Source organism: Aplysia californica, unplaced genomic scaffold, assembly GCF_000002075.1.
Source record: "Aplysia californica isolate F4 #8 unplaced genomic scaffold, AplCal3.0 scaffold00239, whole genome shotgun sequence".
NCBI lineage: Eukaryota > Metazoa > Mollusca > Gastropoda > Aplysiida > Aplysiidae > Aplysia > Aplysia californica.
Window position 1 is genome coordinate 850429 of NW_004797509.1, and position 17915 is coordinate 868343.

The 17915-nt window shown below is 37.8% G+C and overlaps 1 protein-coding gene across 1 annotated transcript; it reads left to right on the forward strand.

Moving 5' to 3' along the window:
- Nucleotides 1-2254: 2254 nt before the first annotated feature.
- On the forward strand, nt 2255-17915 carry LOC101852182 (dnaJ homolog subfamily B member 11). Its single transcript, XM_005100190.3, has 10 exons — nt 2255-2353; nt 6653-6809; nt 7780-7871; nt 8424-8553; nt 8865-9007; nt 9372-9454; nt 10258-10315; nt 11651-11762; nt 12458-12617; nt 14367-17915. The coding sequence occupies exons 1-10, from the start codon at nt 2283-2285 to the stop codon at nt 14429-14431; spliced, it is 1071 nt and encodes a 356-aa protein (XP_005100247.1). The 5' UTR covers nt 2255-2282; the 3' UTR covers nt 14432-17915.

Genomic DNA, 17915 nt, shown 5'->3' on the forward strand with positions numbered 1-17915 from the left:
AAATATCAACCCAAACTAAAATAAGAAATTTAGGTGTGGTGCTAGATCAAGATATGTCAATGAAATACCATGTATCCAATCTTTGTAAAAATCTATATCTCCAGCTGAAGAAAATAGGGAGCATTAGAAAATATCTATCTGTTGGTGTCACCAAAACTTTAATAACATCACTTATATTGTCAAGGATTGATTATTGCAATTCCTTACTGGCTGGTGTACCTGATGAACAGTTACAACAACTACAAAGAGTACAAAATATTGCTGCCAAAATAATTACTAAAAAACTCAAGCATGATCATGTGACTCCTATTTTAAAAGCATTACACTTGCTCCCAGTGAAAGAGCGTATCATATATAAAATCTGTTTAACTTGCTACAAGTGCTTAAATGATTTATCACCGGACTATCTAAAACAGCTTTTAACACCCTATGTGCCTCCTAGAACGCGCAGATCATCAAGTGACAAAACAACCCTTGTTAAGCCTAAAATAAATTACAAATCATATGGCCAACGCTCTTTTTCATATTTTGCCCCACTTGTTTAGAATAGGCTTCCAAAAACTATCAGAGAAGCAGAAAATCTAGAAATTTTAAAGAAGAAACTAAAATCATTTCTATTTTCATCATATTTCGATTAGACAGAATGCATCCAAGCTGTAGATCGTTGTGAGTTTGTATGTGCGTATGTGCATATGTACGTATGTGTGTATGTGAGTATGTATGTGTGTGTGGTGCGTGCGTGAGTGAATATGTGTTTGCATGAGTATGTAACACTATGTACCTTTAAAATTGATTTGTAAATCCATTATATGTATCATGTTAAGCGCATAGAGCTTTGCATAAGTGGATGTGCGCTATAAAAATGCAATCCATTATTATTATTATTCATATGTTTATCTAACCATAATATACATGTACATGTATTATGAAATATTGTTACTGAAACGGAAAGCAGAAGACGTAACATTGCTCCACCTTGTGTACCTGACAGTAAAAGGAGAAGAGAGTAAAAATAAGAAAAAAAATCTAATCAAGGGGTAATTTTTTTAAAGCTTGAGATAACTTTCAAGTAATTGGCACACTTGGTCCAACTGGATAAACGCAACAGCTTAGACTTAGATTCTTTGAAATTAGCTACCATATCTACAATTCAGAATTGGCCACGTGCTCGCTTTCACTCATTCACAAACTAGCACTCACACGCACACACGCACACTCGACTTGCGAAGATATAATATACTAGTAAACATGTACACTTTTTATTTCCCAAATCGCTGTTGAAGGCCTTCTTAAAATAAGGGCGTGTTCTATTATTATAAGGGACGTAATTACTGAGTTAAAATATTGTATTAAAAATGTTCGGTGATTGCCCCTGCAATCTTTGGTGGTGGGAGATTCTGTGGGTGGGAGTGGGAGTGAACATTTGTGTTGTCATATTGGCCTTTCTCGGCCAAGTTGAAAAATTCATACATTCAACTGAAAATTGTAACTGCTCTGTTGCCTGCATTTAACAAATTTAGCAGAAAGTGTACTTGTATTTCGGAAAACTTGTCAAACAGGCTATTACTGTTTCTACATTTTATTTGTAATACATGAAAATGAAATCAGAAACAGTGTGTCTGCATAATATAAAATACAGGTTAACTATTCTGCGCGTCGCTAGCTCACGTGGATTATTAACAAAAACTAGCTCCTGCTGCGAAGGGCTCTCGGGAAGGCAGAAGTTGAGGGAGGAAGACAAAAAGATTCGAGAATAGAAAGGCCTGAAAATATTAGATCCTTAACATTTAGGCCTAGGGCTGCGAGGTAGTCAAACAATGTGGAATGAGATATACATTGCTCTGGAAAATCCTCTGTGCCATCCAAACGGCTGACAAGATTTGATTGGCGACTACAACGATGATGATGATAATGAGGATGAGGATGGGGATGATGATGGATGAGTCGCGGTACCCAAACGGAACAGTTCGATAAGAACAAACGATTCTCCTCTAGTGAATCTTTGTCTTTGAATGTCTGTCAGAATGAACAGGTGTTTGTTCTTATTTTTTCCCTATAGTTTGTGCTGAACCTATGGCAATAATCACATTTTGTCACTTTCTTGAAAAAGGCAAATTAGCAGGTGGGGACCTTTTTCCTTTCTTTTTTTTTTCCTCTTCTCTTTTTGTATAATGCCCAATACTCCTGTTTGGCGGGGTTTGAATGTCTCAAAAAGATTTAGCCATTGCGTCGCGGTCAACCTCCACTTGCATCTGGCAAATTCAATAAGCGGAAGTTGAAACATGGCGTCGCCGGTAACACAGGTATGGCTCTTAGCCATCGGATTTGTCCTTTTTGTTCAAGTTTTAGGAGGGTGAGTAATTTATATTGTTTCAGAAATTAACTTATTCCGTGTAATGTATATTTCATCATCGAGAGTGGTTATTTAGTGTCTTTGTTTTGGCAATTTTAAAGTTTAATCAGAAGTGAAAGTGGAAACCTTTCACCGAGATGCGTGGTTCAATTCGATTGGTCGATTATTTACATGTGTACTCTTTTGATCGGATAGATAGAATTCCGGACTATGCGACTACTTTGACTTTGTCTTTATTCAACTTTGTTGTTTTTATTTGCTTGTTTTAAAACTGAACATTTTATTTTTTATTTGATTACACATGCTTCTCATGAGAAATGATTTATTTTGAAGCAGTAAAGTCGAAGCCCCCCTGAAACCCCCCTACTCTTGACTTTAACGAACGAAACTACAAAATAGCCGTTGCCGTTACAATTTACAACAACAGTAACAGTCTGATTACACAGATGATAAGTTGATACATAATTCTAAGATTTGAGATCTAATCATAATATATTGCTCCAGTTTCCACTCATTCTTATAACAACAATCTTATTCAAGATTCACTTAGACTCTTATGAAAATAATAGGTTACAGGTAGTGTCAATTGCCACCGAGTGACGCGGTGGCAATTGACAAAAATTGACGGCAAGATTGAAGAATACCGGACCAGCGGACTGACTTTGCCTATGTCTCAACCTTAGGAATTCATAATTTTCCCGTTTTTAATATCTCTCAATGAAGAATCTCGGACCGGTAGATCTAGATCTAGATCTATTCATTATAATTTTGTCAGGGAGGGGACCCCCCTGAAGCCCCCCCCCTGAATCTCCCCCCCTGAATCTCCCCCTTCCTCCACCCCAACCACCTGTCCCACCAACCCCACTTTCTCGCGCAATAATGTACGAGTGGAGTGGTCCGCTATTCTTCAATCTTCCCAAATTGACTCTTTGTCAATTGCCACAGAGTAAATTGGGAGCTCTTTTGCGTTGTTGGGGAGATTTAGCATGCTTGATCGAGTGCTCGGTGTTGTGCATTCGCCTCTCTGTCCCTCTGTGTGTGTGTGTTTGTTTACATTGTGTGTGTGTGTGTGTGTGTGTGAGTGTCTTTTCCTGACCCCCGTCCCCCGATTTCAGTTCCCCGATATAATGTGAATTTCTGCTTGAGTTTCAGTTTGTGTGCGTTTGTGACCTTCTACTTCTAGAATTGCCTGTGTTGGTTCTATACCAAAGTGTAGGCTAAGGCTAGCCTAGATCTAGGCCTACGTCTCATTGAAAACACGCCAAGTTGGTATCGTAGCTCTAGACTAGATGCTCGTCCAATGAAATTAGTTGAGAACAAATTGACCCATTAGACTCATTAGACACACATTATCATGTACAGATCTAATGCTAAAGATAGTGTTGTTTTCAGACTTGACACCGCTTCACTCTGTGGCAATTGTGAAGTCAATTTTTGTCAATTGCCACCGCGTCACTCGGTGGCAATTGACGCTACCAAAATAATAACATACATTATACTTTTACTTTTTTATCAGTCAGGAGTGCTTGGTATTCAATCCTACATCTTACACTTGACCTCATCTACCGCGGTCTGGCACATAGACTCTAGATCTAGAAATCTAGTAATACATAAGAGTAACTAACACTAACAACAGATGCAAACAACTTTACTGTAGTAGGGGCGGGCCTATCATACGACTTAGACTTTTTGTTAAATCATTAAATGAAATGTTTCACGATATAGTGGAATTAGGGGCTCGTTAATTTTTTGGCATGTGTTGTTATGGTTGCACCTTACAGCTTGTTCTTTTGTATTATATGGTTTGGTGAAAAAAGTACCCATCTATCTTGAATAAAGCTAGTTGTGATCGGGGAGCGTCCCCTGGTTTCAGATGTAAAATTAGCATAAAATGGGCTTCAAAGTTTAGATTCTAGTGACTTTTAAATCTTGAAAACCCTTGGAAAGTGCAAATTTATATTTTTTGGTGCCCTTTTTGGTCTTATAGTAAAATCCACAGAGAAAGGTTTTAAAAAATTGATTTAAAGGGTGTTGGGCCAAAAAACAAAAGTTCGGGGGCTCTTGTTGTCTAGAGGTTGCTGTGTTCCCCTCTCTTTCAATAAGTCCCAGGTTTGAAACCTGACTTTGACAGAAAATTTTCTGCTCTAAAATCTTCTCCTTTCACTTCCTTTCCTGCTCTCTATCCCTGTTCTGACTGCTTTTGTCTTCATTTTCTGTCCTCAGCCCCGCCCCTCCTCTGGGCTCTTGACTCTTTTTGCAGCCTCTCTACTTTCTACTGCCATTCTTTGGCCGATTCCTTCTTTGGCTCCTTACTGCTGTCTGTCAGCCACACCTTTGATCTTAGTGGGTGGTTGGTGGGTGCTCTGGTGTGGTTTGCTTCTTCTTTCCTATCAAACATCTATCATCCTTATCTCCCCTCCTTCTTTTTTATGTTTGTTACTTTCTTGTATCATAACTCCTCTAATCTTCTGGCGCTCATATATGCCTTTATATAGAGTTACGAGCGCTGTAAAGTCTCTACTAAAACAAACACTCCTGATCTTAGGGTAGGTAAGACTTAACACTTGGCCTTCTCGGATAAGGGCGAAAAATCTCTGTGGTCCGGTGTGTAAGTTTCATACGTTAATATCCCTTGGTGGTCCAAAATCGATAAGAGTAGGCTTCGGCCGCCACCTGGGCAAAATTCAAAATTAATTCCTACCAAACTAAAAATGTTTAATTAATTATGTCTCCTGCACGCTCACATGAACTTAGGCTAGGCAGTGGCGAGGGCCATGTTATAGAACACCTACCAAAACAAAAAACACAGAAAGTTCAATAGAACTAACCTGCGGGAAAATACTGGTATAAAATATTTGATTTCATTATTTTGATGAGCGCCTATTTTCGCTACGGTGCATATACTATGTGTGTGTCGTGAGCCTGAAGAAAGAGGTACCAAAAGTCACCCCAGTCCGTTTCGAGCTACAAGCTGAATGTAATTGCAAAAAAATCACTTTTTAGATCAAAATGTGTTTCCATGTGTGTAAGAAAAATCATAGTTCCACCATTTTTTAGTAATTCATTGATTTGACTTCTTAATACTCTATTTTGAATTATTTTGAGGGTAGGGTATTTTTTTTTTTCAATTATGAAAAGAACTGTTTTTAAAAGGTGTTAAAATCTTTTCTTGAATCATATTTTCTCTTCCCCACTATGTTTTACCATTGAATTCTAATCATGATATTGGTGTCAACTGAATGCCAAATTGGAAATGATTTTTCCATGAATAAATACATTAGAAACAATTGAATCATCCTTTTTTTTTTCAAGTTTAGTTTTTATTTGTCTATCTAAACTTAAAAGCTCATTTTCATAAAATGATATCTCCTACCTTGCAAAATGTGCTATATCTCAAAAACTACTTGAGACGTCTCAAAAATTCAGAAACCGCTGTCTTCAGCATTGAATTACCAACCGTCACTCAAAATGGTCAAAATTCGAGTTTTTGTACCTTTCTTCAAGTTCACACACATATGACATGACATATGACATATGATATATATGACATGGGAGGGGTTCAGCGGACTCACTGTTTCATCAGTTAGGGTCGTCATGTCATCATGGTAGACTACATCTAAGATATCTTCAATCTTCACTCTGTTTTTGAAGGGATGAAAATGAAACATTCTTGAACATTTAATTTGATTGTTTGTGTTTTTGTGACTTACCAGACCACCCCCTTGAATTTGTTTATTGGTTAAGGTGCAATGTTGTTGAGGAGCTTTTTAATATCCTTGCTGTTTTGGAAAAGGTCCAATAGTCTAAAGAAACCCCTAGACCCAACTGAAAAATTTGTCTTTTCTCCAGCTGTGTTTGTAAATTGGTTGAAAGTTGAAATACTTTTTTTTTTAGTTGTTGTATTTTTGAAGTTACTAGCAAGGGGTGGAACAAATATTGAGAATCTTCAATTGCCAACATAACCAAAATCTGTTCTTCTTGCCCTGTGCCAAAAGTTTTATTTGTGGGTGGTTGGTGGGGGCTCTGGTGTGGTTTGCTCCTTCTTCTATCAAACATCTGTCGTCCTTTAAATCTCTCCTCCTTCTTTTTTTTGTTGTTGTATGTTACGCTCTTGTAACAAATCTATTCTTTGGCACTTATATGACCTTATTATTGTGTTGCAAGTGCCGTAAAATGCTTACGAAAACTAAAACTAAAAGTTTTATTTGATTTTCATTTTTCAAAGAAGACGGTTGGCATCTGGAGCTTTTTATTATTTTTTTTTGAGCACTTCCATTTTGCCTGTCTTCCCACAAATAGGAGGGACTTCTACAAGATCCTTGGTGTGTCGAAATCAGCAGACACATATCAGATCAAAAGAGCATACAGAAAACAGGCAAAAGAGCTCCACCCAGATAAGAATAAAGATGACCCAGAGGCTGCAGAGAGGTTTCAAACTCTGGGTGCTGCATACGAGGTCAGTGTGTTTTGTGGGAGCGGGTACAGGGTTGTCTTTTATTTTTATGCTCTATGAAATTTCTAAATTCTAATCATTGACAGTTAATCTCTTTATCTCTTGGGGTGTGTGTGTGGGGGGGGGGGGGGGGGGGTTCCTGACTATGCCAGGACCCTCTTTTTGTACAAAATCTGAATGTGACACATATATATATATATGTCACTAAATTAGTCATTAAATCAAAAGAAATGAACCAAAATATTTTGATAATTCTTCATCTAATGAAAGAACTACTGGTAGAAGAGACATGTTTTCACTAGTTTTCCGCCATTGCCAAATACTTATAGATTATAATACAATTTCAAAATTGTCGTAAAGGAATGTGCCCAAGCTGCTGATTTTTTCCGTTTTGCCAAATTATCTTTTCAAGTATTAAAGTCAGTAGCTTGGGGGTCTCTCGTGGCCTAGAGGTTAAGGTGTTGGCCTCTCATTCAAAGGTCCCGGGTTCGAATCCGGGTAGCGACCGAAAAATTTTCTTCTCTAAAATTGTCTTCTTTCACCTCCTTTCCTGCTCTCTTGCAATGTTCTGTCGTCTGCTTTCGTCTCTTCTTTCTGCCCCCACCCCCTCACCTCCTTTGCCAGCCTTTCTACTGCTATGCCTTGGCTCCTTCTTACTACTGTCTTTCAGCCAAACCCCTGATCTTCTGGTAGGAAAGATCTATACCTAGCCTTCTCGGACAAGGACGAAAAATCTCGGAGGGCCCATGTGCAAGTTGCGCACGTTAAAGATCCCTTGGTGGTCTAAAATCGATAAGAGTAGGCCTCGGCTGCCACCCAGGCAAAATTCAAAATTTCCTATCGACTGAAACAGTTTAAGGTGTCCAACACGCTCATATGACCTTATGCAGTTGCGAGCGCCGTAAAATACTTACCCCCCAAAAAAAAGTCAGTAGCTTGTTTCTTTCAAGTCACACTTACCTGTTCTTTGTAGGTGCTGTCGGACCCAGAAAAACGTAAGATCTATGATCAACATGGTGAGGAAGGACTCAAGCAAGGAGATATGAGAGGAGATCCATTCTCAAGGTTTGTTCTTTAAAATACTCACTCTGATATTTTTCTGAGAGCAGGATTATCAGAATAAGGCTTCTTTGAGAACTGGATAGTGTACATCTTCTTTGGGATGATGCTCTTCTGGAAATTTCTAGGTTCCAGAGAAAGGGGCTATGCTTCTTGTATGTGATCTGTCATCTTTTCATTTTGCTTTTGATTCAATAAGTTTCTAGAAGTGTGTTCCACTCTGGATGTCCTCTTTGTCGTATTATCTCTCTCTCTCTGCTCAATTGAAATTGTATTTACACTAGTTAGAGTTATTTATCTTTTTAATATCCCTTTGATCCCCTCTATTTCTGAGATGAATAAACGTTTATTTTATTGCACTACTTTTGTCAGATGACTGAAGATAGAATCCTAATCATGCTGTTTTCTTGGATTAAATGAAGGGATGATATGTACTTGGGTGCCAGTCATTCTGAACTTGCTTTTAGAATGCTCCCCCCTCCTTTATGAGATTTAATGTTTTGTCCTTTGTTCGGGGCATCTAGTTTATTGTAATTTTGTATGCTCTCATTCCTACAGTTTTTTCGGAGACTTTGGATTTGGCTTTGGTGGTATGAGGGAGCAGGACAGGGAGGTTCCCCGTGGTGGTGATGTTGTCCTGGACCTCGATGTCTCGCTGGAAGAGCTGTACAACGGAAACTTTGTGGAGGTGAACAACATGGTTGTTGTAATGTTGTCTGTGGAAGATATGAAGCAGGCCTTCTGTATCTATGGGGGTGATTGTATTTAGTACTTACTGTGAGAGTTAGAAGACAGGGCAGCTAACGTCGCTGCTACATTATTAGAGGAAAGCCCTTCCCTGCCACAATGTTTTACATCAGATGTAATAAATTCCTTGTATCACGGACTAATTTCAGATATTTGATTGTGGCAAATCCTTTGATTGTGATGCGGATTGACTTTACTTTATAATGGGATTAATAAAAAAAAAATTTTGGTCACTTTATATGACTGTTACAGGTGTTACGGTACAAACCTGTTGCAAAACCAGCCAAGGGCAAGCGAAAGTGCAACTGCCGAACAGAGATGGTGACCCAGCAACTGGGACCGGGACGTTTCTCCATGACACAGCAGCAAGTTTGTGATGAGTGTCCCAACATCAGGTGAGTCATGGCCACGCCCTTGAAATTTTGAACGTTTTAATATAGTGAGAAGGCTTTTCTTCTGGAGGGTGCTTAGATTTTCATATCTAGTCAAAATTTACGTTCTTTTCTAAATGCTGAAAAATTGAAAAGAAAGCTATGTTGCTAGTTTTTTTTTAATATGTAGAAACTCTTAGACAAGAGTTGCTAGGAGCAACTTAGTATTTGCTTGCTAATTTTTGTCTCCTTATTTCCAAGTGATGTTGACATTTTTTAGTGATGATGTTTCTATTAGTATTGAAAACGGGGACTTGCTCTAGATTTGAGGTTATGTCTGGCTTTTTTGTTTCTTATTTTATTTAACGCTTTTGCCTTCTTTTGTCAGATTTGTGCCAGAAGAAAAATTGCTAGAAATAGAAATTGAGCCTGGCATGCGAGATGGACAGGAGTACCCCTTTGTTGCCGAAGGTGAGTCTGTTTGTGTTAGTGAGAGTAAGAAGAAGAGAACAATGTTTGCTTTAGTGCTCAGCCCATCGAAGCTGTTTGATTTGATAACTTTGGTGTATGCTGCAATGCAGTATTCTGTGCACTGTTTTATGCTTGTAATATTATCACAGGATTTTATTGTACTTCCTTTAATTCTTTAGAAGTGTTTGTATAAAGATGCCCAGCCTATAAGGCTGCAGTCTAAACCCATGGAGTGGAATGATAGTAATGATTATGACGACGGGGAAGGTAGATGTTCCAAAATCTTGGTGCTGGTATGTACTCACAATAAAAATGGCCTAGTTTTTGGCATTGCATCTGGGTCTCCAATTTAAATCTTGGAGTTATCCTGCCTTTAACTTTCAATTCTTTTTAATTAATGGAACTTTACTAAAATGATTCACTGACCCTTTTTATTTTCCAGACAAGGAAGTCTTAAATTGGTTGAGCTCTGTGTTTGACTTACATTTTATGTTTGTGTTCTGAAGTGCATGTTTGACTGAAAGGGATAGTAAAATAGACTCCATGAGGATACTTAAACTTAATTAAGTGTGTATTTATACGTCTCATTTTCATATGTTTGTTTTGTGGATGGTTGGCAGATGGCGATGCTCTATTGTGATATGCCCTTTCTGTTCTTTTCAAACACCTATCATACTTATCTCTCCGCCTTCTTTTCTTTGCCTGTTACTCTATAATTACACCTGTATTCTTTGGTGTTTATATATAATGTATTTGTATTGCAATCTCTAACTAAAACTAAAACTTATATTTGTTTGTTTCAGGCGAGCCTCACATAGATGGTGAGCCTGGTGATCTGAGATTTACTATCAGACAAGTCAAGTAAGTGTGTGTGTGTGTGTATTTTTTCATTTGTGACCAATGGCATTTATTCTAAATTGTTCACAGTGTCTATGGTGTAGTGGAAAGATACTAAGATGTCACAAACCGGAGACTTGAGTTTGATTCCTGAGTAGAGAGGAGTTTTTATATAGTATTTCAGTCTTTCTGCAGAGATGTTGTCTCCCTCTCTGTCTGGGTTGGTGGTTCTGACAAGAGGGCTGCAACCTGCTTCTTAAATGATCTAAACTGTGTTGATGAGGAAGTAAAAAGACCAACATTTTTCTTGTTCTCAAAGTTGTTTGTGTGGGATCTAGAGGGTGCGCCGTTAGCTCAGTCGGTATTATTCTGGACTACAGAGTGGAGGCCCAAGTTCGAATTCCCCAAAAGGGCATTCTGAACTTTGTGGGAGGTTTTTTAAGGCTCTCCACCCTTTATGCTCTGTACCATTAGAGTTAATCGTTAGAATAGTAGGTTTTACCTCTTAAATAACCTTTGTGTGTTGAAAAGAGCATTAAATCTGTACAATTTTTCAATTTTTGGAGTTTCTGAAAGGGTTTGATCTGTTCTTTTATTTGTTACTTCCATCCTGGAAGGTGGTTGGCGGGTGCTCTGGTGTGGGTTTGCTTCTTCTTTTCTCTCACACGTCTACCGTCCTTATCTCTATCAATATCTCTCCTTTTTCTTTTTTGTGTTTGTTACTCTCTTGTAACATCTCTAATCTTCTGCACTTATATGACCTTATTGTATTGTAAGTGCCATAAAACACTTACGAAAACTAAAATTGCCATCCTGATTGTTCCTGGGGAAACGTTACTCTTTTTTTTTCGTGTGCTATTTTTATAAATCCAGAGCCTTTGCATGTTTAACTATTTACATTTGTAATCAGCCAGTGTCTGCGTCCATGAGCAATTACAAATTTATAGTGGAATGAAACACAATATTATTAGAACTGCATGTAGTGTGTTTACCTCTATTTTGTTCAAATTAAATCTGTACCTTGTCAGTTTTGACAGTAGTGTATTTTTCTATCTTTAATGATTTTCACACTCTTGCAAAATGTGGATTCTCAGTTAAATGGTGAGGTTTTGTGGATTTTATTGATGTATCTTTATCCATGGTGATGATATTGTGCTGCATTCTAAGTGAAGCATACAATTTCTTTTCCTGTATGGGTAATTAATGGGTGCTAGGAGAAGGTTCTTTTTTTTTCTCCCTTTAATTGTTTCTGCCCTTCTTACTTTTCCCTGTAGGCCTACTTAATGACTGTAAATGTGTGGGTGTGCTTTTGGTTACCCAAAACAGACATCTTTTTCACGCTTCTTTACATTTCTGCAGGCATCCTAGATTTGAGCGCAGAGGTGATGATCTCTTTACAAATGTGACTGTGGTCTTGGCTGATGCTCTGACAGGATTTGAGATGGACATTAAACATTTAGATGGACACAAGGTACAGTAGAAATTGCCCAAGGTGGCCACCCATTGTCGAGGAGAAAAATGGTTGTCATAGAGACAGGTGGCAGTCTTGGACAGTGTCATTATAACGTAGAAAAAAATTATTGTCATTGGGGGTGGGTGGGGGTATGGACATTTGTACAAGTGGTCGCCTTGAACAGGTGTTGGTTAGAACAGGTTCAACTGTATTTGGCTCACCTTCTATTGCATAATTAATTCTTTATATAGTTTTTGGATTTGTAGGGTTTTAAGTGACTTGTGACATTGATTTAAATCTATGCACAGTATAAGTGAACCTGAGTTGCTTGGTGAAGTTTCTATAGCATTCTTGTGTTATATGCTGGGAAATAGCAAGATTAAACAGACAGAAGCAGCAGAAGAAGAAAAAAAAGTAAGACTTACCCATGAGTTCAGACATAATCGTTATGATTAGGATGACAGTTAATGAACCAGACCAGGAATAGTGAGACTGCAGGTTCGGGGGTTCAATCTTCAGCCTGGTCCGACGTTGTGTTCTTGGGAAAGGCACTTTACACGAATTTCCCACTTGGCTGGATCCTTTCGGGAATGGACATTGTTTAACTCGCCTCTTCAGTAACCTAATAGTGTTGATATGGGCATTAAATCTATGCAAGAAGTCAAAAATAATCATGCTGAAGAGGATGACTCTGTGTTGTATTCTGTGGGCAGGTCCACATAGTGAGGGATAAAATCACCTGGCCGGGCGCCCGCATGCGCAAGCCTAACGAGGGGATGCCCAACTACGAGAACAACAATGTCAAAGGCTCTCTGTTCATCACTTTTGACATCGAGTTCCCGAAAGGAACCTTGTCGGAGGAGGACAAAAAAGGTGATATATCTGTTGTTGAAGTAGTTTCAACCCCCCCCCCCCCCCCCCCCACCCTCCTTTAAAAAAAAAAGTAGTGTAATTATCAGGGCTTCCAGTCTTCCGCAATATTGCGGATTTCGCAAATTAGCAGAATTCCGCAAACGGAAAAATTTCCGTAAAAATTTGTGCCAAAAAAATTATTTTCAAAAATGCGAAATAAAAAATGTACGTTATTACCAGTAGTCAACAATAACCAACCCATACCGGAAGTGCTCTTTTATTTGAAAGTATAGACAGTACCTTTCAATTTCACTTTCTAAAGCTCAAGAATCAGAGCACCAGCTCTGTAAACAAGAGGAAGAAATGACGATTGTGGTTCTATCGATCTTGGGCCTTCCAAGAAAAGAAAACTCTAAAGAGAGCTTGATTTTTTTTTACCAGACTTGTTTATTTGTAAGTATTGTTGTGGATTTAAGTTGATATAAGCTGTCCTGTTATTTAGATCTAGATCAAGTCAAGCTGTTAAACTGGATTCTGAATCTAGATCTAGATCTACACCTTATGATGATTATGGTGCAAACCAACACAAGCAGAAAAAAGTTGAACATTAACTGTCAAGTTTTATAGATTTAGTTGTGGATGTACAGTATCGGTACAAGGGAGAAAGCATGGCTTTGGATTTGGAAATATATGGATTAACACAAGCAGAAAATTATGTAGATCTAGATCTAGGCCTATGAAAGGTATGTTTTTTTTCTTACATATTTTCTTATTAAATTTAGGCTTGAATAGCCAGAAATGGCATACTTCGGATGCCCTGAAACCGAAAATTCTCAAACGTAAAGGGGACGCTGTCCCCCTTCAACCCCCTGCCAGGGCTCTGCCCTGAACCCAAAAATCCTCGGAAAATGACATCAGCTGCTGGGAGCTCTGAATTATAGCAAATTGTATAAATTGTGCACCTCCTTGTACTAAGCTTTTTCCCCCCCCTCAAAATCTATAATAAAACAGAAAATGGAAGGTGTAGAAGTCACTTTAAAAAAAAAAGAAAGTTCTGTGGTTACTAGAAATTTCATGTTTTGAACATTTTAGAGTGCATAATATAAGGATTTTTCTAGTGAATGGAAAGGCATTTTAAATCTGTTCTGCTAGTTATGATATGTAACACGATTTTGTAGCTTAATTTTTAGAGAATTACACCCTGCCCTTGGTTCTGACAATAAAAATGTGGATATTTTATTAATTTTTTATTTTGAAAGGCGGAATGTGAAATTGTGGCTTAAGACTAGAAAAAAGGACACTGATTATATATGCAGTGAAAACTTGTGTATGGTGGAGTGAGGAAAATGACTGACTGAATTCAATTAGGTCACCTGTGTATTGACAACTGATCGCTAGAAGTGAATATATCCACTATTCACAATTTTGCGAAAAATGAGTTTGAAATTTAGAGGATTCTGAAATCAGTCTATCATAGCCAAAAAAGATACATTAACATACCTGGATACTGGATTCAGTTACGGCGTAGATATTTACCGAGATAAAAGAGCGGCTTAAAATCTCACAACCCCTATTGTTTACTCTGATATGTTGTGGATGTTGTCACTTCTTGTGTTCAGCTATGAATATTTGTTTTTGGTACGTTAAGGATTGAATTATGGATTAAACATGACTGAAACTGACCTGCTTTTATTGCCATTTTCCTGGAAAAGATAAAGATAAAATCAATGTTCTTGATTCTAAAAGCATTCGTTCATTTTGTGTCCCCAGGAATACGAGAAATACTGAAGCAAACGTCAAAACAGAGCGTGTACAATGGCTTACAAGGATACTAGAACTTAGAGCTGTGTTATGTAAATTATTTTGCCTGGTCTGGGAGTGATAGCTGACATGAGCAAAGAGTCATGAATGATGCCTGTGAATGTCTTTTGCTGAATGGAGACGGAGAACTTTCCAAGGGGGTTATTTTTTTCTTATCATGAAAATATTAATGGTTGCCATTCCTGTTTAATTGTTTTCACTCTTGTTGTTTTATTATTGCTTTCGTCTGATTTTGAATGTGGGGATTAAAAATCATTTGGGGGGGGGGGGGGGGGGTTGTGTTTAAAAGGGGAGGTTGGGAAAAGGCAGAATATCAAACAGTTACCTTTTAACTCCCCATCATTGATAGAAAATATTTTAGTTAATAAGTACTGTAGTGCTCTGATTTCAAAAGTGAAGCAGTTTTAAATTTGCCTTTCCAATATAATCTTGCCTGAAATTTTGAACAAAGTTTCAAGTAAAGGGCATTGCGACTTATGTTTTTCCCAGACATTGATGTATCAAAGATTACATCCAATTTGTTTCTATCCCACCTAAGTCTGCAATTGCAGTACATGAGTATGTTTGTTTTAGTGCTGATGACATCGTTGCACATTCAGTTTATGGCTCTTTCCTAATGATTCAATATATACTTTCCCCCCCTTTCCTCGATTTAAACGCATTGTTCTCATTTTTCATGATATGATTATTCTATGCCATTGAAACACTGGCAACAAAAATTTGTCTCAGATAGGGATGTGGGTTTCGCCTACGGTCTAATGATATTTTGCAATCCAAATTACTGTATGACACGGATAGCTCAAATTTGTCAGGACTGGCCTTTGTAGTTTGAAGGATATCTTACGAAGATAAAGAAGGAAAAGAAATCATGCATCCATCGAACTATGCCTGCGGTCCCGTTTTTGAGTCTTCTGTGTTCGAACTATCCATGTTATACTGTATGATTTTTTAGTACTCTTTTTGAAGTGCATCACTTTGGTTTGAATTCTAGAGGCTTAGCATTTGTTTTTGTGCCATTACCCAAATCAGCAATATGCTTTCTTTGAGAGGGACATTTTATATGAGGACACTGAACAATTGGTGTTGTCCTAAGTGTGTGTATGATGAGGTATTTTAGACATTATCAAGGGTTAACAGTTTTGTATTTTGATGCGGCAGTGTGTAGGATTAGGATTTATGCCTTTTTTTTCTTCTGTTTGCTGTGAAGAAAGACATCTGATTCTGTGCTGCCAATATACCAATAAGTTGATCTATGAAAAGACTTTAAAAGGTTGTGGGTTTACAAACAAAGTACAAAGTATTTCGTATGCATGTGTTTGTGTGTATGGTGTGTGTGTGCCATGAATATTGCAAGTTCACCAGAACTTTTAATGAAAGAGGACTTTAGACCACCATGGTTACCAGTGCCTGTAACGGATGAGGAACTGGAGGACATATATGTGAATAAAGAGGAATCGTGAGAGTCGGCGAGAAAGAGAGAGAGGAATATGTCTCTTTTGTTGTGTCCCTTTTCTGCGTATTGGTTTGTATGGGTGTGTGTTTACATCAACGATTTTACTTAAAAAATTATTTTTTGGTAACCTCAAATGGGATTCTGATAGGAATTTCATCATGTGTGTGCCAATTGAATGCAAAATATCAACGACATAGCAAGCCACGGGAAATTGTGAAATGAATTTACCTGAATGTCTTTGTGCTTTTACAAAATGTTTCTGTAAAAGGAAGCTGGTGGTTAAACCGTGCAGCTGGTAGGTCCATTTTCTCTTTCACTCTGTTGATTCTGTTTGTCACTGTCTACCTTGATTTTTCCATGGAATAGATGATCGTTATCTTGATGTGGTTCTTTTCTAAAACTAAGTCACCAACAAAAAAAAGGTTGTATAGAGCAGCTGAGTAATCAATTTTTCTTTCTTTTAAAAGATTTTGGCCATGTGAAGTTTGTGGCTTATAAGTCCATTTGTACTCTGTTCTGATCAGAGAATGTGCAATTTTATATAATGTCAATGTGTGTTTGAGTGTTGTTTCTGAGTAAGTAGGATGTAAAATTTTACTTCTTAAATTATGCTCCTGATCTAAATGACTTCTCTGTATTACAAACATTCAAGGTTTTTTGTGGGTTTTTTTTTTAATTGCTAGTTTTGCTCAGTATAATATGAAGTAGTAGGCACTGTTCTGTTACGACAGACACTAGTGTTTGTGATGTGTTTTCCTCCAATTTCTGTATTGTGATTTTGCCGTATGCGGTCAATTAGGCCAACGTGTGCCAGAAAATGTTGGTTGCAGTGAGTGCTGGGAGCCGACTGGAGTTCTATACTTGGTTACGTCGTCTTGCGTCTCCGTCAGTGTGAAGTGTGAATTTGATAAACAATCAACTATTTTACCTCTTTGAACACTGTAGAACAGCTTTTGAAATATTATTCTTTTAATCTTTGTCGTTTGACATATGAATAACTGGGCCACATGATAAAAACATATTCTGGGCTTTCAAGAATTTGAGCATTAAAGTCAATGCCTCCTAAAGACAACATCAGTCTGTTTTTTTCTTTACCATGGCATAGATGTAGTATGTAAGGGGAGACTTTCAGTCATTTTTTAAATTGAATTCTTAGTTGTGTAACATGATGCCTTGAAAAACTTCTGCAGGTTATTTTTGTAAAAGAAGATTATGTAATGATTGTCTGCAGACAGTTTTGAGTCAAATGATAGACCACTGAATAGTTTGTCATGTGTTTGATGTTTGATATGAGTTTTCTCCCCTTACTTTCTTTGTGTCCAAAGCTTAGCATGCTCTTACATCCGTTATAATTTAAGCTTGACATCTTTACAATTGATGAATTTTGTAAAGGTTTTATTCAGGGGAAGTCTTTGTTGTTCAAATGCTAAGCAGAGGGCTAGAGGTGACTATGTCCACATTCCTTGTTTTGAGAAAAATTGATTTTTAGGGCATTGTAAGATGATAGATGACTCTTTGACATAGGCACACTGGGAACTGCGATCGTGGCAAAACTACTGGGCACATTGGTTTGATATTTACAGAAAAAATGCTGTGTCATTTAGATGCCCCCATTATGCTGTTTTTCACAAATGGCCAAAATGGACATGGTTGCTTCTGGTTCTCGGCCCACGAAACATGTGACCAGCAACCGGTGCTGTAAGTGTGGTGGTAGAATCTGTTTTATTTATTTGCTCCACATGCATTGCCTGTCGCTTCTCTCATCCTGTTCTAGGAGTTCTCTTGTCCTGTCTGCCCTCTTTGTTTCTTTTGTTTTATAAGATGTTGAGTACATAAGTATTGTCCCCTTCATGTATATTGTATATGTTAGAACTGATTATTTGTCTCATTCTCATACTTTTCACCGTTCTTGATTTGTTCTTCCGACTTCTACTTCGTTTTGTTACCTTTATGCTCGTGAATGTCTTGGCCAAAGATGCCAATGCTTTTTTCCCCATCTTGCTGAAGACAGCTACTCTTCCCTTCAATAAAAATTCTACTCTTCA